The 21,614-nt window shown below is 39.0% G+C and overlaps 1 protein-coding gene across 5 annotated transcripts in view; it reads left to right on the top strand.

Moving 5' to 3' along the window:
• OSBPL9 (oxysterol binding protein like 9) overlaps window positions 1-21,614 on the top strand; it is a 55,531-nt gene that overhangs the window by 8,823 nt on the left and 25,094 nt on the right. For 2 of the 5 annotated variants that reach the window (XM_071750159.1, XM_071750160.1), the window contains exons 2-4: window positions 674-724; window positions 4,667-4,745; window positions 16,555-16,631. In XM_071750159.1, the coding sequence (XP_071606260.1) occupies window positions 674-724; window positions 4,667-4,745; window positions 16,555-16,631 (207 nt within the window). Of the gene's footprint in view, window positions 1-673; window positions 725-4,666; window positions 4,746-5,713; window positions 5,978-16,554; window positions 16,632-18,983; window positions 19,110-21,614 lie in introns of those variants that run through there. The other 3 variants (XM_071750164.1, XM_071750163.1, XM_071750162.1) reach the window with 3 other exon arrangements.

Here is a 21,614-nt window from a genome sequence, read left to right as displayed (position 1 = left end):
ATCAGAAAACTGAATATTTCTAATGACAAATTTTTATTTCTGTGGGGTTTGTTTGTTGTTGTTTTGTTGTTTTGTTTTGTTTTTTTTAAAGAGTGTGTGTGTGTGTGTTACTTGGCTTGCCACTATTGCCCAAGAAAACTTAGGACATTGGCAGAAAGATACAGATAAATCTACCTGTCAGTGCTGGGAACAGCTGAAAGTTCAGGGTCCTGTCTAAACAGGAAATTTGTATCTGTATGAAAAGGGGTTATGAATCTGAGAAGCTTTCTGACAGAGATAAAATTTAATTTGTACAATTCTGCCCGCACAGCTGGATTTTATTATGTGGACACTTCTCTGAGACTAGGAGAGGAAGGAGGAAGATGCATATCAGTATATTGCTAATTTTTAATATTTCCTAATTCCTTGATTCTTCACTTCTTTTATCTTTCTGTAAAGGTGTGGCCTGCAAGGAATCTACAAAATTTCTTGAACTAGGATATTGTATGAATTTTTGAAGGATTACTTTTTCTCACCCTGGTAGTGTGCTCTCTTTTGTGTGAGAACCTGTTTTGTAACAGAAGTTGCATCTTGTTTAATCAGTCAATAAAAGATGCTTTAGTCTTTTATCAGTTTCTCCTTGCAGTTCTTACAGTATTTGTTAATGCAGCGATCTGTTTGTTTTCTGTTTCAGTCAAAAGACAAAATGATGAGAGGGTCACGCCGAGGGTGTGTTAGACTCAGGGTAAGTGTTGTTTTATTCTGTACTTAATGACTTCCTGTGTAATGTGGCCTCATGGAGAGAACTGCAAGGAGGCTTTTGAGGTTTGGGCTCTATTCCTGACTCAGCAAAGTACTGAAATAGTCAACGTATTTAAAGAAGGAAAACATAGAGGTCAAATGACATGCTGGGCTAATTACATTCTGTAATTTTATGTATAATATATAAATTTTATACATTTATAGAAAAGAAACATATGACACTAAGATGGGTTAGTTGTAGCACACTTTGAAAAAAGTTGCTGTTTGCAGTTCTCATTTCTTTGTGTGTAGAGATATATATAAATGTATCTGCATATATGTTTTGTACTTACAGAAGTCAGTGCAAAACTCTTTCCTTCTGCCCTGATTTGCTTTTATTCTCAGTTACTGTGTCCTCCATTCTGGCAATTTGGACACTGTTTAGGCCTGCTACTTGACCATGCCTGAGCTAAGTAAAAAAAAGGGGGACTGGAAAGGGAAGGAAGAACACAGCAGGCAAAGTTTTTGAAATATCAGATGAGGGGGGGATACAGACTGGGGGAAGAGAAGTAAGAAGATGCAGAGTGAGAAAACTCAGTGTTGAGGCATTCCAGCTTGAGACATTTAACCTTGATTGCTGCTCTTGTGGCTTTAAATGACAGAACTGGAGTGAGGTGGGAATGCTGCAGTGTCTTTGCACATGCCCAGTTTCTACCTTGTGCTCATGTATTTGCCACGAGTATTTCTTGCACAAGCCCTTTTTACTATATTTTTCCACATTCCTCATAGAATCTCTGATTCCAATATGCAGCAGTCCTTTGAGAGGTGATGTAAACAGGGAGAAGGAATCAGGAGTCAGGATAATAGGTATGAATTGGGAGCATTTTGTGTCTTGAAGTAAGAGAAGGATTAGGGAATGTAATCTCTGGTCTGACATTCCACATGGTGAGTGTTGCAGCAGAGCTTTGCTTTTCCAAGTTATTTCTTCCTTCAGTTGTTACTTCTGCTATTTCTGTGGACCTAATAAAGGGGTATCTATAGGCTTTTAAGACTCATGCAGAGAATGTCCATTCACTTGGGTTCCAGATGACTTTTTTGTTTTTTGTACTTTCCCTTGTTTAATGTACTGCTTTCTTAATTTAGAATTTCTTGAAGGGGAATGTAAACTCAAACCACTGTCTAGAACAATACATTCCCAAAGATTCAGGAGGATGTGTTTTGCATTGCCCAGAAACATTTAGTCTGAAAAAACATGCCTGCTCTAATAATGTTATAAGCCTGTCAATGTGGAGGTTGGCCTCAGTTTAGGATATATTAAATGGGAGCAATCTGTTCAGTGTTGCATTATCCACCTTTACATGTATTTGACATAAAACAATCCCTTTCTCTTCCCCCATCTTTACTTTCTCACCTCATACTGGTTTTTGGAGTTTTCTGAAGATTTGCTGACTCCCCCATCCTTTCTCTGAATGCATGTGGGTTTGTATTTTTTTGAGGAAGGAAGGAACCTTTCTTTTTTCTGCTTTTGTAAAGCATTTCTTCTGGCAGATGACACTGATACTGATAGCTGAACAGATGGGCTTCTGCACTCTGAAATTCTACCAAGGATGTTTTCTGTTTAGAGTAATTGTTGGTTTGTAACTGTAGGTGTGAACCCAAACAAACATGTAATTTAAGCAATTTGGCTAGAATCCTTCCTTTTTTCTTGAATGGATTTTTAAAAGCTTGTTTCTCACCTTTTTGCTCTTGGTACACATTTTTCATAGGCCTAAAGTTTCATTTTCAGCTTATTTTGTTGACTGCCATAGTGTACGTAGGAAGGTGTGTTCGTAGAGGAATCCATCATCTGTACTGTGATCAAGTCCTGCTTAAGTTTTCTGGAATTTATGGTTAAACTTTCACACTCTAGTTTTCATTTTACTCATTCATGTTTATTGTCTGCATGACAACAGAGGCATCTTCTGTGTTTTACATTCAGGCCTTTTGCCTCAGCAATTGGAACATGCACTTTGTGCAGCTTTGTGCTCTTATTCCTTCCAGTTTCCTCCCACCACTTAGGATGGAGCCAGGCCTTAGCTGTCCTGGTCTGACCTTTTTAGCCTTACATTAATTTTACCTCTATTCTCTGGGGAGAATGTCTTTGTCATGTTCTTGGTGTCTGACTTAAAGGTTTTTGATAAGAGTTGATGAGAAGAATGATATTGTACAGCTTGCAGCCATCTTCTGATTTATTGTGCATTGGAAGACACGTGCCTGAAGTGCCCAACATTTTTTATCTACTGGTACATTAAAAAAAAAATAAATTAATTCTGGCAAAAGGAGTTTGGCTCATCATCTCATGTCACTGGCACACTGCCTGATTACCAGGTAGTCTCCAAATATAATGGTTTAGTCATCTGGTTGTTGTTAGGTCCTGGAACTATTAGTATACAGAATTATACTGGCTTGGTATACTTTTTAGGTTCCCTTTTTTAAAAGTGATCACAGAGCTGTCCTTGAAAAGCCTATATGGAAGTTGGGATTTTTTGTTCTGTTTTGTGGTGGTTTTTTTTTTTTTTTTTTTTTTGTGTGTGTGTGTGTGTGGTGATTTTTTTTTTTCAGGGGGGTTTGGGTTTTTTGGGAGGGTTTTTTTTTTTGGTTGGTTTTTTTTTTTTTTTTTTTTGGGGGGGGGCAGGAGAGGGAATAAAAATGTTTTGGAGATATCCTTTCCTGCTGTATACCCTTGAGTTACATATGATTGCTGCTATTCTTAAACAGGACCTGTGCCCTCCACTCTGTCATGTGGTGCTTGTGGTAGCCCCAGCCACGCATGAGCTGGTGCCACGGGACAGAAACCTCATTTAAGGGCTATGAAGAATGTGTGTGATTAAGAGTAATTCAGATCCCTCTGCCCCAAAGACTGCACCAAAACAATTTTTATGTTTTGGCCAGCCTGATACACCACACCTGAGCCCCTCCTCTGCAGTGGCTGCATGGTGCCTGGCTGGCTGAAAAGAAGCTCTTGCTGGAATGGACTCAGGTGCTGGTTACTTGCTGTTTACTCTTGACAGTAAGAATTTACCCTTTAAATACGTGTGCCTTCCACTCATGTCAGTCTGTTTTGTGCAGGAGGGAAGGATAAAATAGATCCTGGTGCTGTGTCTCCCAGAGAAGGATATTTTTGAACTAGATGTTGTACTTTGTTGGCTTTGGCAGAGGCTTGGAATGGTTCTTTTTTTCATTGTCATTGTCTTCTCCTGGATGAAATTGTGTTATTTATTAAGTGTTTGGAGGGGCAGGAATGAAGATGGGGATAGATTTATAACCACCTAAGCATAAATGGCCTTTAACTCTATAATTTATTTGCATTTCCTTCTAACAATTCATGAGGAATGAAAAGGCAAATCTAGCTGCTTTTGATAAACACTGATGATTTACTGTTAATATTTACTTAAGGACTGAAAATTAGATCATGCAGTGTACCAGTGACACAACATGATGGGCCAAATTAATCTTGCTAGAAAGTTTTGGGTTTTTTCTTATAGACTGGTAGACAGAATCAGGTCAAGAATTTATTTTTGTAGCGTGTCTATGATTTAGCATTTTTATATATGGAAAGTACTTATAAAATCCTGCTCCCCACTCTTCTTTAAAATACCAGTTAGAACATAGTAGAAAACTCTTAGCTGTAATGATGATGTAGCATAAAGTCACTTCCATTGCAAAAATAAAAGATTTGTATTATGGCAGTTTTACAAATAATGACTGGTTATTGTTTTTTCTGCAACTAAACATTTATAATTTTAAATAACTGGCTTGCATCCCTAAACAGGGAATCTCTGCTCTTTACTGTATCCAGTTTGCTTTTAATTTGTCAATGCTTTTTAAATTCCAGTGGTGTAGTGATAGAGTGCACACTGCTGATGTCACTGCTTGCCTTCTCAGGATTTTGTTCTTTGTTTCACAGGGAGCTGTGATTGGTATAGACGATGAGGACGACAGCACCTTCACAATAACTGTTGATCAGAAAACCTTCCATTTTCAGGGTGAGCTGAAAGAAGAGATTGTTTTTTCTTATAATAGATTCCCCTTGTGTTTGATGGATGATTTAAAATGTTTGGCAACAGAGCAGCGTGAATGAGCACACTGAGAACATTCTGGATCCAGGGGTGCTGCAGGTTAGGCAGGGATTTACATCTGCAGTGGATACATATGTGCTAGAAAGAGACTGTAGCTCTGGCAGGATTTGGAGATTAAAAATGTAAAGAATAAATCACTCAAGGGGAGAAAGCAGTGGGCTTCTGATTATGGGCTTTGCTCACAAAAGGCTTCAGATCTTCATTATCAAGATACAGTTATGCATTTCTGTATGAAGAGAATCAAGACTGATCTGCAGGTTGCAATCTGTATCTAAATATAATTTAATGCTCAATTATGAAGAGACTAGAGGCAACACTTGGCTTAAAGGTGGAGCTTTGCTTCAAGATTTACCAGCTTGCATTCATTTCATCTACATTTCTGTGTCTTGTCTGCCAGTCACCATTTCTCTGCTGTTATCCTTTTATACAAATTTACTAACACCAATGCCATCTGCCACTGCTATGTTTCGTCATTGCATGCTCTGGTTCACCGGTAGAAAGGGTAAGGTACTATATTATTGTTATGTACTCCTTTAAATCATTTTGTCTGCAGCAGCAGGCTGAAATGCTGTCATAATGTTGACTGGAGAACTTGGTCTTTTCTGAATGTTGTGATGAAAATATTTTTCAGCTAACACTTACTAGTCCTTTTGCTTTTCCTCTAAAAATGTGGTGACTAAATATAGTTGCTTTGCATAGAGCTGGAAACTAAACATCCAAGAGGCACATTTGCATGTAAGCTGTCATATTTATATAAACTGGAATAATCCTATAACCTGTACTGTATGTGCTTTTACATTGATGATTTGGCAGTGGGAGGTAATCATTAACACTGCTGTGTTTGTGAGGGTATTCCTAAGGCTAAATATTAATTTTACACCAAACTGTCATTGGTGTCTGTTTTTCTTGTGCTGTGGTTCTTCATAAATGCTGCTGCTGTACTCTGGCTTTTTACTGCATGAAGCTTCATAAAGATACCTTCATAATGCTGAGCTCAAAGTAGTACTTAAATCTAAGGTTTTTAAGGCTAACTGATAAAATGCAAGCTAATTGCTAATGCAGTAATGGAGTTCTGTACTGTGACAGTTTTTCAGTACTGTGAAGCTAAGTACTGCTGCATGTTTGAGAACTTGATACAGGTAAATCTAAAAATCTCTCATCTTTTGTTACTGAGATATACCTCTTTCAATATGTCCTGTTTGCACTTATTTTTTATATGTTATACTCTCTTTTGGGTGGTCAGAGGTCTTAAAAAAAGACTGATAGTCATTGATACAAGTAATGTTCTGCTCTAAATAATATGGATAGGTTTTGAACACCAATTTTGTCACATAATATCTCATGCTTTATCTCTGTGCATTTCATATCAGGATTTATGTGTGCTTTTTCAGTGTAGAACTAAGGTCATGAGTGGGTAATAATGTAAATAATACAATATGTATTCTGAAACTGCATAGGATATGTAGAACAGATTCTGGGAATAATCCAAGAAAATACACAGTATTCCTAACAATTTCCTTCTAAGCTTTTTTAATACATGATCCAGATAGAGATTTTGTTTTTCTATATAGTAGTAGCTATAAATACATTCACCTTTTATAAAGAAAGACTTTTTTAAGAGAAGACTGCTGCAGAAATGGCAGCTTTTAAAGATAGAATCTCCTTCTTTCCTCTTTCTGCCTGCTTCATTCTCAAAGATAGCCAGGAATCCAAACAACCTGGAGCCCAGTTGGGAAAGGAACATAACTTGAAAAATACCCAGATTACAAATGTCTGCAAGTTAGGGTCCCATCTGCAGTGGGCGAGTTTCTTTTTCAGGCTCCAAAAGAAAAACGTTTTCTTGTACTAAGTCTAAGGACTGATTGATAAAAACTTGAATCTTCTTTGGCCTCACTAAAATTCTGCTGAGAGGCAATGATTGAATTTGAAATAGGGTAAAGAAGGAAAAACTTCAAAACTTTTTACAGTGATAATGTTTTCATACGGATGTGTATGTGTGTAACTGAATTGCTGAAGTGCTGAACCTTCAGCATCTTTCACTAAGAATTTCTGTGACTTGATCTTGGGAAATTTTGAGTCTGTCAAGTCTGTAGCTCTTATTTTGTTGCTCTCTATGAAAATCTCCTCCTATTCTGTGTGCGAGTGTGCTTCCTAGTGGCCATCTCTGGACTGAACACTGGCAAAAAGTTAAAAAGTTGGGTTTTTTTATAAAGAAAATATAGGCTTTGAACGATGACTGTGCATATATCAAATGGTACCCATGTACTTCATGCCTGGGTATAAAGGCAAGAAGTGAATTGAATAAATATAGGCAATAAAACTAACAGCATGGTTTTGTTTAATTATTAGCTCTGCCAGAATGCCCAACAAATTTTTTTCTGTTTATTGCTATGTATATATGTGCCTGTTCACACTAGAGGGGGAAGGGAAGTGTAGAATGTCCACAGAAATTTAAAACTGTATTTTAAAATAATGTATTTCATCTTTTAATAGGTCCTTGTTTGCTTGAAACTCTATATCCAGTTCCATAGTTTGTTTCTAAGGCTTCCAAATTAGGTAAATCTCCAAGCCACTCCCTCATGGATATGTTCACATCAGATGCAAAAATCCATTCAAATTGCTGCAAGACATTTGGGATAATACTCCTAGTTTAATGTACCTTCCTCTCAGGAAGCTCTTTCTTATTGATATATTATTTCTTGCTGAAAGACATGTCCCTGTTCTCAGTGTTCCATAACCTTCAAACACTGTGGGTTTGGGGTTTTGTTATTGTTGGGTTTTTTCCATTTGTTTCCTTTTTGTCTTTTCCCTCTTTTTTTTTTTTTTTCTTTCTTAACATCTTCATATCACGTAGATATAATCTCATCCGTTTGAAAAGTCAGTTCTTCTACCCTTCATATCACTGAGCTGCTTTTTCTGCTCACTAGGATGCTTGTGGCTTAAATTCAAAAGTGGGAACATGATGTGCAAGGCAGTCTCTCAAGGGCATTGTTGCCTTCTTGGTATTCAAATTACTGTCTAACCTGAAGCAATAATGGATTTTATTTGGGCTGAAATACTTCACTAAACACACATTGTATGCAGAAAAAACAAATTCAGATTTCTTGATTCCTACCTGAAAACACAGCTCTTACTCTTACAGCCTGCAGCACAGTTCCTTGGAAGGCAAATCAATCTTGTCCCCACTGTTTGGTGTAAGAAAGGACTGAAAGATTGGAAGCAGCCCAGTGCATTGATCTGAGGTGATTGTGCTGTAGCTTTTGTCTTTCATTTCCTATTCCTGCCACAAAAGTATCTGAGAAATGAAGCATGAATGCTGCTGTGCAACTTACTCTCCTGTTACATGAAAGCTGTCATCTTGTAAAGGTAAATTTCTCCTTCTTCCCCACCCTGCCCCACTTGCTAGCTTGATTTGTGACTGCCTACCATCCCAGCTGAGAAAAGAGGGAAATTTCCACAGCAAGGAGTTGCCTTCATCTTAAAAAAAGGCAGGAAATTTTTGTAGATATGGAACACAGCTTTTGCTGAGAATAAGACCAGAGGCCTTACTTGCTGACCAGTATCAGAATCTGAGATTTGATGTACTTGTATCAAGTATCAAAATAAAGGATAATGGCTTTAGACTTGCATTTCACCACTCCCTGGGGAAATAGTCAATATTTATGGTCTGCTATGAAACCTTAGCATTGTCAACTAAATAAATGACAGGAAGGCAGTTGCCCTTGTGGTATAAAAGAGGCACTTTAGTCTATCAGATTACCCAATCTAAGTAATGATTTATAAATTTTAGCCCTTTTTCCCAAAAGTTTTGAGAGGTTTTTTTTTTTAATTGAAAAAGGCCTAGAAAGAGATTTTGGTTTCTTGTGTGTGCTGGTTTCCTCGGTGATGTTTGTAACTGCTATGACTGCATCATTTGCCCTCAGCTAAGGTTTTCCAGGGCCTTTGAGGGCTCTGGTAGTGCTGAAACAGTGAATTCCTCTACACTGTGTCCAGCAGTGCTTTTTTTGTTGTAGAGGTGGATGCGCAGCTCTGTTAAGAGTAAATCTTCCAGCCTTGTGTCTTCATACTCTTGCTTCAGAGCTGAGCTACCTGTCCTTCCTTTAACTGGCCAGCTCTGGGCTGCACAAAGTTCTGGGCAGCATCTCATGCTCTCTTGATGGGCAAAACTGCAAAAATTCCTCTGTGAACTAGAACTAGGTTTGGTTTTTGCAGTACGGTTCTTCTGCCTTCCTTTTTCCCCCCATACTAATATTTTGAGTACTTGAAACTTGTGACCACTGAATGCTGACACCAGAGCAGAGGGATTGGAGTGTGTGTGATTGGACTTTTGCTGTTTCATGCAGTTCTTTCTTGCACCTGCAGCATTCTCTACTATAATTGTCTATTTTCCAATCATACCATGATTATGCCATTTTTAAGTCAGGCTGTCTGCACTCAATTTTTAATGGCCATATATAAATACCTCTTTTTTTTTCCATTTCTTGGGTTTGAAGCAGCAGGTATCAAAATATATGTTAAACTAGAGGGTAGCAAGGAAAATCATACGTTGAAACAGTGATATGTCCAGTTTTATTTTTTCCTTCCTCTGGAAGAAATAGTATATTTATTGCTTGTTACTATTGGCATCAATATGAATCTCTTATCTCAGCTGTATGTACAAAGCAAACATTTTGGAAGGGGAGAAATGGTCAGAAAAAGTCTCAATATAAGGAGGAAAGGGATACTGAGAAGTTCAACACTTCTCCTTCTGTTTTAACAAGAAATTCCAAGTATCAGTAAATTTGATTTTGATCTGTTGAGAACTATATGGATTAAGGAAAATAGGCTTTTTTTTCCTATTTTGTTGTTTTGTTTTTTTTTTAGTTCAAGCCAAAATAATGGTTTCTACCTTAAACTAATAGTTTCTGGGCTAGATAGTGTGACCTGCAATAGGTTTTTAAATGGAAAGACACCTTGAAAGCCATTTCCACAGAATGCACTGTGTGAAGAATAATGTAGCATTACTGTTATTAATATTTAAAAATTGACACTTTCCAGTGAAAACCCAGATGCTTGCAGGTTGTCCCACATTCAGAAATATTTAGTTGCAAAAGTATATTCTGAGAATGAATTCCAATTAGCAACCAATAGCATCTGGATCATGTATTTCCTTTCTAACAGAAGTTTCCACCCACCTGAAGGTGTTCATGGAGCCTTTGTAAAGTTTGCTAAAAAGCTTTTGATCTGAGGTTAACAGTTTATTTCTAGAGATTACAGATTAATTTAACAAATATATTGTACACAGGTGACCATTTCCTGGTTTTTCTTTGGACAAGATCAGACTTTTTCTTTTGTGACTATGCTGGAGTCTTCAGTAGACAGAGAGAGCAGACTGATCAAACACCTGCAGAGAAAAATGAGGGTTGATTTATATGTGGGGGTGGAGAATGGCATCAGGAGGAAGATTAGTAGAAGGGAGAATAATGATTGTGTCAACTCCAAAATTATGAGACAGAACAAATAAGGTACTGAGACTTCCTTCAACCTCCTGACAGATGTGGGAGCTGCCTGTGGCACAGAAGTATTTGTGAGCAGTGAAACTGTAGCATTTTTGTAAGCTTGTATGAAACCCTGCTTCATCTTGCACGTTTTTCCATGGTTTGAAAGGCCTTCAGTGACTTTAAAAAGAGATTTATTTAGCCAGGGAACAGCCCACTGATGTGTGACTTTTCCACCTCATTGGGCACTGCTGATAAAATCTCCGTTGAGATTGGTGGCAAAAATCCTATTGATCTCATTTCACCCTCCTCTGGTTATTTGTGTGTAAAGGTACTACAGCTGTCCTGTACTTGGCTGAGAAAATATAGGAATTTTCTATGAAAAAAAACAGGGGAAATTTTGTCAGGATGAAGGCTGCATAATTAACTCTATTGATTCTGTGGGTGTAACAGACTTCTTTTACTGAGTTCTGCCTGTAAGTAGGTCACAGTGAATGAAAATGAAATATGCATTTCACTTTGTGCCTGTATGGTGTATTTGCAAGTTATCTAGTGATATTTCAACTAATTCTTGAGGATTTTCTTTCATTTTAATGCCCATGTAGATGCACACAGAAAAAAGAATAAATGTGCCACTATGCTAATTCTGAGGTGATACGTTTTGGATATTCTGTCTTCCAAGTATTGTTGTGCATGACCTAGAAATGCCAGTGGTAAATGCTGAGGAGAGTTGTTAAACTTGCTTATATCTAATCTTTAGATGCTATCAAGCTTAAGCTAGAAAAAGTAATCTGTTTTATGCTGTACTTTAACATTTGGTATACATTACATAAACACATATAATCTCTTCACAACAAAGTCAATATTATAGAAGCTCTAACTTACAAAATTTATTCTTTTTTTGTGAAATTCATAGAGGCTCAGAGTATTTAATGTAGTTGCATTTCATTTGCTTCCCTACCCTCATCAACTACAACTGTTTATAATTCCTGCCATATTTGACTGTTGGGCAGTTTGGGAAATTCAGAGGTAAGGGACTGTCTTAGGAGTTGTAAAACATGTTTTTTGTGAATTACCAGAACTCCTCAGTAGAAGCAGTATTACTTGTCTTTAGTGCTTTTTTCATTCTGTAATTCTCACTTTGGTAAAGTAATTGCTTTTCTTTCTTTGTACCTCAACTAGGTAAGAGTTCAGAATTTTTAAAGTAAAAAAAATGGATGTTAAAATATCATCATAAGCACAACCAGACAGATTGCAAAAATGCCATTGTCAATATTATTATCATAGCAAATCTCAGTGTAATGGAATTACATACTGTTCAAGTGTGCTTCTCTGAACTGGTAATAACAAGGGCTGTGACTGTGTTAAGTACCCCCTGGCTGTCTCAGATATGCCTGAGATGTCACAATAAATTATACAGGAGGCTTTCAAAGGATGCACTATAGACACAAAAGAGTGAAAGGTTGAACATAAGAGAACAAAGTGTAATCTAGCTCAGAAACACAAGTTCTACTAGAAAAATGTAACAGTAGCCTAACTGACATAATTATGGTAAATTTGCAGTGTTTAAGCCATAGTGATTCCAGCCTCTTGCATACAGTAGTGAATATATAGCTCTGTGTGGATTCAGCTGGCTCCATGTGCAAATGTTCATTGGTAAATTGCAGTAAAAACTGAATTAACGATTCTGGCACTTTATAAAATAGAGGAAAGCACCAAGACTCTTACAGTTCTCTCACTGCAGACAGTATTCATATTTTTGTGGCCAGTTAATGCCCTGCTGCAATTTGAATTTCAGCTGACCAGGTGACTATTGCATTAACCCATCAGACAAAGAACCACAGTGAATATTCATGTAGTGTAGTGGGCTTTTCTATTTGGTTTCTTTTTCTAATTAGTATAAAAACACTTGAATCACTTATAAGTGATAACAGCCTTTACATTTTTTTTTAAACACCAGATATTTCTCATGTAAATGTCCCAGAGAGTCAGCCTAGGAAAATATAACTTCTTTCTCTCTCTTACCCCCAGTCCTGCTTCTCTTTCTAGAAAGTTTTGTGTCAGGGGGAAGCAGGTATCATTCCTCCATTTTTATATAAGCACAGATACCAGTGAAATTCCTTGGATAATAATTGCCTTATACCAAATATGTTGGTGGAATGAAATTCTAGAGTAGTTTTCCCATAGGAGTTTGGGGAGGTGGGGGTGGCATTAACTTTAAAATGAAGCCTGATCAAATACTGAAAAAGGTTGGAGTGATTTCAGAGTACTTGAGACAGCAAAACAGGACTAATGAGCAGGGCATTCTTGTCCTCTATCTGCTGAAGAAAGCATTTGCTGATGCAGAGTGGGCATTATGTAGCGTGCATCACAAACTTTTTAGCTGAATATATAGCAAGAGCTTTTTCTTTGGCCAAAGTTACCCTCTTTAAATGAAAAAGGGCTCAGATACCTGGCTTTCCCTACAGATGATAGATAATGATCTCTGACTAGTGTGTGTAGATTTTTCCCATAAATTGTTTCTGAGTGTGTTGGCTAATCTCTATTTTGAATGTTCCCATTGATTTTTTTTCATCAGTGATCTCTTGGCAGCTGTTCAGTTCCAAATTGCTTTTACCATTAGAGAGCTTTTACTTGCACCTAATCTCACAGCAGCCATTTTGATTTAATACAAATTTTCTAGCAGCTTGCTTTACTAAAAACTGCATCCTACTGTCTTCTCCATGGTTTCCTTATGTGGAGGAGAGCCAGGAGGACCTGCTGTTCATGATAAATGATCTGCAAGTTAAACCTGTGTCCTGAACAGAGTGCTTAAGAGGTTACAGTGCCTTGTGTTTCTGTGCAATAAACAGTCTTCTCATGGCAGTGTTCCTGGATTTATCATGGCTGAGACTTTGTTTCAGTAGCTCAGTTGATGAGATTCATGTGTTATTCCTAAGGACTGATCATGCTATGCCATAGATTTGCAATGTCCAGGATATAAGAGAAAAATACAGATGCGTGGGGTTTTGTTTGTTTGTTTGGGGTTTTTTTTGTGTGTGTGTTGTGTTTTGTTTTTTTTTTTTCCTTCTGCTGAACCCTGGAGCTATTGTGGGAATAGAAGCATCAAAAGTTTGGTTTATTTATGAGCATTGGAAAGTCAGTTCTGGTTTTGAGCTGTACTGATTGGTTGGTTTCTAGGTCTTCCCTGCTGCTGTTGAGCAGCCTCTGTTCTGCTGGTGCTTCATGAAGAAGTCTGAGTGTGATAGCCTTTGGTAATGGGCTACTGTATATTGAGATTATTGAGAGTATTTTATACTGTATATTGAGAGTATTTAACTAATACAGTGACCTCTTTTTGCTGTCAGTATGGAAGATCATGGGAAGCCCCTTGCAAAATAAAGATTAATTTGCTGGTCTGCAGCTTAATTGTTTTTTTTAGTTAATTTTTTTTTTTTTTAGTTTATAAAATTGTAAGCAAAAAAGACAGGATTTTTGCATCCCATGAATTACCTTGTAGCTCCTCAGTGACTTGCTCCCCCGTGAGGTGTTCTTTGGGACTGGGAGATTAAAGATTAAACAACACAGACAGCAAACCCAAGAAATCTTACAGACATTAAAAGATGTTAACCACTGCCACATCTGATATGCTGATAGGATAATGACAGGGGTAGCTTTGTGTTGAGTGGTGACTGGTGTGAGGAAGCATAAACTTGATTAATGTGTCTGTCAGGAGGAGGCAGAAGGGTGTGTTCTTGATAAGCAGAACCAAAGAAGCTAATAAGCATTAAAATTACTGTCAGAGGAAAAGACACCTGATCCTGGTAGACTAATTCTCATTGAAATTAGTGAAGTGTGAGCTATGCTGTGAAAAAATAACAGGGGGGGGATGTGTGTGTGTGCATAATGTGAAAAGAAAAATTATAATTTGCACACTGCAAGATGTATTTGTATTAATGCAGTCATCTGGGCACAGTTTATAGGGTTTCCCTCCCTTCACCCTGTCTAGTTTTACTGCATTACAGACTTACCCTCAGCATCTACTTCAGCTTTTCAATGAAAATATAGAGAACTAGCAGAAAGAACCTCTGTAAACTAGAAGTTGTTTCTAATGAGTTTTTGAGAGTATTTACAGATGGCAAAACTCACCTTTTCAGTACTTGCTGCAGTTCCTGCAGGAAAATGAATTTACCTCCTGTTCCAAGTAGCATTTAATGACTTTAACTTAATCCTACAGGCTTTCTTTGTGCATGTGACAGCACTTTGGGTTGTCACTTTCCTTTTTGTGTAGTCCTTAATTGTATCATGACCAGAATACCTGTGGCAATTGATCACACTTTGCTGTTTTAAAAGAACAACGAGTGAGGATTGACTTGTAGTATACATGGAAATACATGTTTTCAAAAAAACTACCTAGATTTCAAACTTTAACTTTTTTTTTTGGCTTTTTACTTTTACCTTGCATATAACAGAAGTTTTGCCCCACTACTTTGTGAGTGAGACTTGGAGCAAATTTCTGTATTAACAAGACATTCTTCTGTGTTTCTCAGAAAAAAATACATTTTCAATTCTTTCCTGATGGTTTTGTTAATGTGATGGAATTAGTGTATATATACTGAAACAAACAATGCAGTATATTTATATTTATCTTGATATTGATAGGGTTTCATCTGGGGAGTACAGAAAAATCTACAGCTTCCTCCTCTTAAAGGCAGAGGTGCTAAGATAGACATTCTTCTCTGGATTTCTGATTCTCCTTCCCTCAGCCCTTCCTCTGGCCAATGAAACACCCATTAGAGTTACAGATGTGTGAAAAAATAATAAATAATTTCTTAAACGAGGGTTTATTTAACATATTTGGAAGACCTGTGGTGGTTCTGAGTATGGATGGCTTTGAGCTGCAAAATTCCAACAAGTAAATAAAAGCACTGGAAACATAAGGGTGAGAAAGGGAACATTGAAAACAAAGCATTTGGGGCCTGGAGAGTACATTTCAGTATAAAACCTTACAGATATTTCCTCTGAACTCCATAACAAATAAGTCAGATGGGAATCTTTTGTTCTCTGCTTCATAATAGCTGCTAGATTGCTTCAGCTTTCCTTGCTTTTAGCTGGCTTCCTGTTTTCTTTTAAATACCTTCCACTTGAATGAGGAACTAAAAACAATTGTCAGTAACTGTTCTAGATCTGTATATGGGCCAGTTTGTTTAGTCTATTAAATGCCTGTGGATTTTTTTCTTCTTTCTTCACCTGGTGTCCTCTGGCTCTGCTCCTGGGGCTTTTAAACACTCTTACAGCACAAGGAACTTTTTCATACCAGGAAACCCAAGGTGCAGTTTCTGTACCAGGAGGAAGGGGAAGAAAAGCAATATGGGGTAAAAAAAGAAAGTTGAAGGAAGGTTGGTTGATCTGTTCTTCACCCTGCTTCTCCAGCCCCTCTTCTGTATCCCCCCACAGCACTTAATATCACCCTCTGCAAGCATAATGATCTCTTTTGTCATTAGATTCTTAATTAAACCTATAAGGTGGTCTGTTGCAGAAGTATGAAAAAATATTGTGTGTGGTTAACATATGATTCAGGTTCTGTTCAGTTTTAGAGTAGGATTGTCTTGGGATAAAAAAAAATGTTTATTGTGTGTTCTTTTTACTTCATTACTCTTGCTGGGGACCTGTTGAGCTGACTCATCCTGTCTTATGAACTCATACCTTAAAGGCTAACTTACTCAAAGTTACTATAGCCACCTGGAGTAGAATTACTGAATAATTTCTTACAGGTTGAAAAGCTTCTTGTAACTAAAAAATTTTAAAATTACTTAATTCATTAAGTGAGGAATGTGTATGCAAATGTTCTTCTCACGTATTCCCTCAGAGACAGAAAAGGGACAGATAAGCACAGATAGCATAATGCAGAAGTTTCTTCTATTTATTATATATTCTTTTTTTTTTTTTTTTTTTTTTTTTTTAACTTGACATATATGGTACAGAACCAAATTTTTACCAAAGCATAAAGGCTTTTGGGATGCATGATTATTTAAAACATCTCTCCAGTACCTTAGAGTATATTAACACAATAAAGTTACAGAGCTGTAACCTCAGAAAAATAAACAGGATATTAAGACAACCGTGGAATTTTATGTCCTTGGTGACTTAACAAAAAGTATGGTTTAGTTTATTTATTCAGGGAGGGCATCAGATCTCTTTACTTATGGCTTTTAGTATGCTGCATATAATTTAAGAGTATCTACTGGTTCCCTTTTCAGCTCGAGATGCTGATGAGAGAGAGAAGTGGATTCATGCCTTAGAGGACACCATTCTCCGACACACACTGCAGCTTCAGGCAAGTTTCACTTTCACTTTTAACTTTCCTTTTTTTCAAAGCAATGAATCAAACAAATGCAGTATAACATCTGGTTGTTCTGTAGCCTGTCTGATCAGATATAGTATGATCAGTGTAGGCACCTGAGATTAGGTTTGAGCCTTTGTGTTAGTATTTTCTTGTCTTATCATCATGAAAAGTCAATATAAGACTTTTCTCTGCTAACTTATTTTTAATTGCTGGTTCCAGATTCACTGTTGTACATTCAGTTGTTTGTTTGTTTTAAGCTGGGAGTTAGTCCTCTTTGGCTGAAGCCTGCTAAGTGCTTGTACACCACCTAATTTTGAAATCAAAATGAGACAGAAGCACTGAACTTCTTTCTGGGTGACAAAATAGCTTATGTTTGAATCCACCCTGTAAACTGTGTATCAGTAGTTTTCTTATTCTAAAAATAGATGGTTTATCTGAGGATGATTCTTAGCACATGTTTTAGAATTGGACATGTATGTAAGTTTTTATAAACCTTTATTTTTGCTTTTGAAAGAAACCTGAACTCTACATGGAAGGGATTTTCTCCTACTTGGTTTGTTCCACAAAGGTGTCTCATGATAGTGTAAAAAATCTTTAAAGCAATTACTCATTATTTGTCATGAATAAAATTTTTGTATGTTTCTGGAGGACAGCAGGGAAATTAGGTCTCTTAATGATTGACACTGTATGAGGAAATAAGATCCCTAATATCACAGAAGGAGAAACTTATGAAATCTGATTTAGATGACATTTTCCAAATCTAAAGAGTCTGAATTTATCCATCCAACTTCAGGCACTTGTGCTATCTTAGCCAATTTACCTTCCTTTCCATCGAAGTGTGGTTTTCAAGTTTGGTTTTTTTTTCCCTATTAAAATTCACTACAATTTTTTGAAAGCAGATCCCTGAATGAAAAGTTTGACAATCAGCTTTGTATCCCTAGTAATATGTCATATTTTAGTAGTGTATATATGTATATATACTATATATTATAGTAATATGCATATTTTAGAAGTAATCTTCACCTGGACTCAGTAGCTGACCACAGGAAGTGGTTCATACCCACTGAAGAGCTCTGCAGTGGGTATGAGCAGACAGATCATCTAGAGAACAACACATGGACCTAGAAGGTCCAAACTGTCTGCTAAAGGATGCCCCTCTCCCAGTCTTCATCTTTGAGAGAGTGAATAGATGAACATGAGAGCTTCTGTTCAGGGTCTGAAGTGAAGCAAAAGGAATCTGTGCAGTTTTTTCCAGCCATAAGAGCTTTTATGGCTTGGAGGTGCAGACTACAGAATTGAAACAACTGGAGATATGATCAAAATGTACACTTCCACCCTCTTGAGAAATTCTGATTGTAGTTTTATTGGCAGACATAGATTTTGTGGTTGCAGCTAATAACAGAACTGTTTCCCATTACATAAAATTCCAGCATTTTTTTCAAGTAAGTTAGTAAGGTATATTTAGATAGAAAGTGCCTAAATTTGTATTTATCTTGTAAGGCTTGAGGGAATAATTAAAATCCATGGGATTACTAAGAAGTGTATCCTCATCCCTTTAAAATCTGTTCACCACTGAGTGCCATACCTCGTGGGCCACTGCTGTTCATTTTCAAAAACTTTTTTCAATGTACCAGCCAGGGAACATTTTCTGAGTTTCAGTTTCTGAGGCTGTCTGGGGCACTCTTCACTCACACAGACCCCAGCTCAGGAACTCTCAGGGCTCTTCCCTGAGGTGAGCTGCCGACCAGATCCTGCTGTGGGAACAGGATTCACACCTCTTTACACAGTATTTCTCTTTCATGAGTGGGCAGAGTACTCTCCCTCCGTCCCCCCACAGGGTGGGTGTGGAGGTGGAAGGAAGGGGCTGAAGGGAGGGAGGGAAGCCCTGCAGGGCCGAGCCCCGGAGGAGAAACCCCCTCAGTTTGAACACCCGGGTCCTGCTGGGCTGAGCCCACTCTCCCCTCCTCCTCCGACTGAAACCAGCGGTGCCTTTGACGGGCAGACCCCGATCCCGCCTTCCCGCTACTCCGAGCCGCCCTGACGGCTGCCCCAGAGGCCTCTCCCGCCCCTCACCGCGGCTTTTCCTTCAGTGAGGGGACAAGGGGCGCTGAGCCTCCCGCTGTTCTCTCCCTCTCCCTCTCCCTCTCCCTCTCCCTCTCCCTCTCCCTCTCCCTCTTCCCTCTCACGCCGGGGCCGCAGTTCCCGCTGACCGCCATTCTCCGGAGCCCGCCCGCCAATCCCCGCCCGCCTTATTCATGGGCGGCGGGGCTGTGGCCGCAGCGGGCGGGCTGTCCTGTCCTGTCCTGCCCCGTCCTCCTCTCCCCTGCTCGGTCCTGCCCTGCCCGGCCCTGTCCTGCCCGCCCCGACTCCCCCCACCGGAGGCGGTACCGCCGGAACCCGGCGGGCGGCCCGCCAGCCCCTCCGCTCCGCACGCCGGGCTTCGCCGCACCTCCCGGAGGAATGGCCGGTGTGAGTACGGAGAAGGGAAGGAGGAGGGAAGGGAGGGCAGGGCAGGTGCCAAGGGCCGCTGCGGGACCCTCTGTGGGGCGGAGCCCCCCGGGCCCGCCGCGGCCTCTCCCTGACTGGGAGCCGAGCGCTGCCTCTCCCCGCCGCGGCCCAGCGGCTCTGGCAGCTGCCCTGACCCGCAGGGGCAGCCCCGGGAACGGGGGTCGGCAGCCTCCCCTCAGCCCCCGAGGGTCCGCAGGGAAGGTGAGCAGCGGGTTCCTGCGAGGGAAGGGGGAGAACGACTCTCGGAGTCCCCGGGAGTGGCTCCGGTTCCACACCGGAGTGCCGCCCGGCTTCTGTGAGCCCTGCCCGCCTCAGGGGATGCTTTCATCCGGCTACAAGAGCCCGTTGCATACAAACACGCCTTGGTTTTGGTTAACATTTAAAATAACACGCCGCTTCCCGCACTTGATGTTCTTTTGCTTTCCTTTTCATTTGGACAATAAAGTCAAATGAGTTCTCTGGGAGGATTATTGGCTCAGCGGTATGGCTGGGGGGTTGAGTGCTGTAGCAGATTATTTTCTGTAAGGGTATTTTCTTAGGGTCTTAGTTTCTGTCACTAGCAGAAGCATGGTTTTTTTATCTGTCATGTGAAAGCTTCATGCATCTGTTGTGGTCCAATATGATACATCTTTTCTGAGTCCTTTTTTCAGGTTTTCTTGCCACTTTCAGTCTGCCTGGTCTGGTACTGGAGTGTTCAAGTTTGGAAAGTCAGACTTTGATTGTGTTTTCTTCATCACATCAAACACACATGTGTTAGACATGAGAAAGTGTACTGAAAGGCAGATAGTTCGTGTGTTGTGGGAACCAAATCAGAAAGGATAAGGAATCAATGCAAGGTGGAGAGGTTGAAGTGGTGCCTGGGTGTTCTCCAGTCTGATTAGTTTTGCTAATTTTACTTTTGCCTACATGTCCTGCTCTGTGGTCCTTCAGTCTCTATAATGGAACAGTTTTTAAAAAACATTTAAAAATGAACACACTTGTCCCTCCCCCAACAAACCTAAACTTGTAAGACAAAAGCTACAGTCAAGGAACTGAGAACTGAGTCATAAATAAATATGTAGAATGAGTAAAGGGATCCTTGCAGTTCAGAGAGGTGACAATGAGTAATGTTGTGGTCAAGTGGAACAAGAATAGGGAGGAAACATTTCAAATATACTCCTAATCTATTTTCTCTGGATTTTGAAGGCAGTCTCTTCTGCTTGCTGTGTTTTTGTATGTTCTTGTTTCAAAGGCCTCCTATTTGCTTTGTTTACTTAAAAGTCCTTGAACACTAGATGGGGCGACTCACTGGAGAGACAAAGGAACTGAAATTACTGTCAATACAAAGGTTGGCCATTTCTTACCTTTGTGAAAGTGAAAGGAATTAAATAAATTGTAGCTTGATGCCTCTCTAATTTAAACAAGATGTTTTCTTTTTGAGTAGGAAATAGGGTGAGAAAACTACCTTTTAAAAGAAGTGGATCTGGGATGGTTGCTGTAGAGAGTGATGCACTGGCTTAAATATTAAGAGTTACCCCTTAGCTTCACCAATCCTGAGCTGGTGCTGGAAGTCCTGTCTCACTTCTATCAAAAACGAGGAGTCAGTGAGGCAAGAATAGCTGAATTTGGAACTGGATTTAGAACTGGTCCAAATTAAAACTACTTTTGTTGCTGTCCTCCCTTTCCTGGTTTAGTTTTAACCCAGATTAGTTTCAATGTCGAATTCGTTATCTGACAAGGGAAATATTTATGCTGACTGGAAAGAGCAGAGTAAGGGTCAGAATAAATAACAAGGTTACTGATTTGTTTCTCTTTCACTTAGGCTTCCTTAAAGTGTTTGGGAAGCTGTGTTGGTAGTAGCAGTTCACTTAGTATTAGGTTAACCAGGATTTTATTACTTTTCTAAAGCAGCAAACAAGAATAAAGGAAGAACAAAAACTTTCTTGTATGTTTCTCTTCATTATATTATATATACTCACTGACTTTCCAAGGCTGCTGCTAGTGTGAGTCAAGAATGCTTGCCTAAAAATAAGACCAGTTTCTTTTTAGATTAAGAAAACATACAGTATAGTGTGTTTCAAGACCTGGTGGAAGGGCATAGAGTTAACAGGAATGCTGCCATTTTTCAAATGCTGCTAACAAAGTAACTGGGAGAGTGAATAATCACATCAGCTCCTGTGCTTTATCTACATCCATAATAAATTGTGTAGGTAAATGACTGTGTCCTATGGAACCCTGAGATTTTGATACATCCTGAAGGGGACATCTGAGAAGTTGTAGGAGGACGGGGAAAGAATGATGGAAAGAATGCTATGTTTGCCTTTTTCTCTTCTCTCTACAGTTGTTACCAATTTGGATTTCTTTGTAGGGAAGAACCAGGCACCAAATATATTGTTTTGGAAGGTGATGGGCAGGCTAGGAATTATATGACTTACAGGTTTTTTGGAGCTATTTCATCTGGTAATATAACTTGATTCCTTAAAACCT

This window comes from Heliangelus exortis, chromosome 8 (assembly GCF_036169615.1).
Source record: "Heliangelus exortis chromosome 8, bHelExo1.hap1, whole genome shotgun sequence".
NCBI classification, from domain to species: domain Eukaryota; kingdom Metazoa; phylum Chordata; class Aves; order Apodiformes; family Trochilidae; genus Heliangelus; species Heliangelus exortis.
This window is presented reverse-complemented; position numbering and strand designations above follow the sequence as displayed.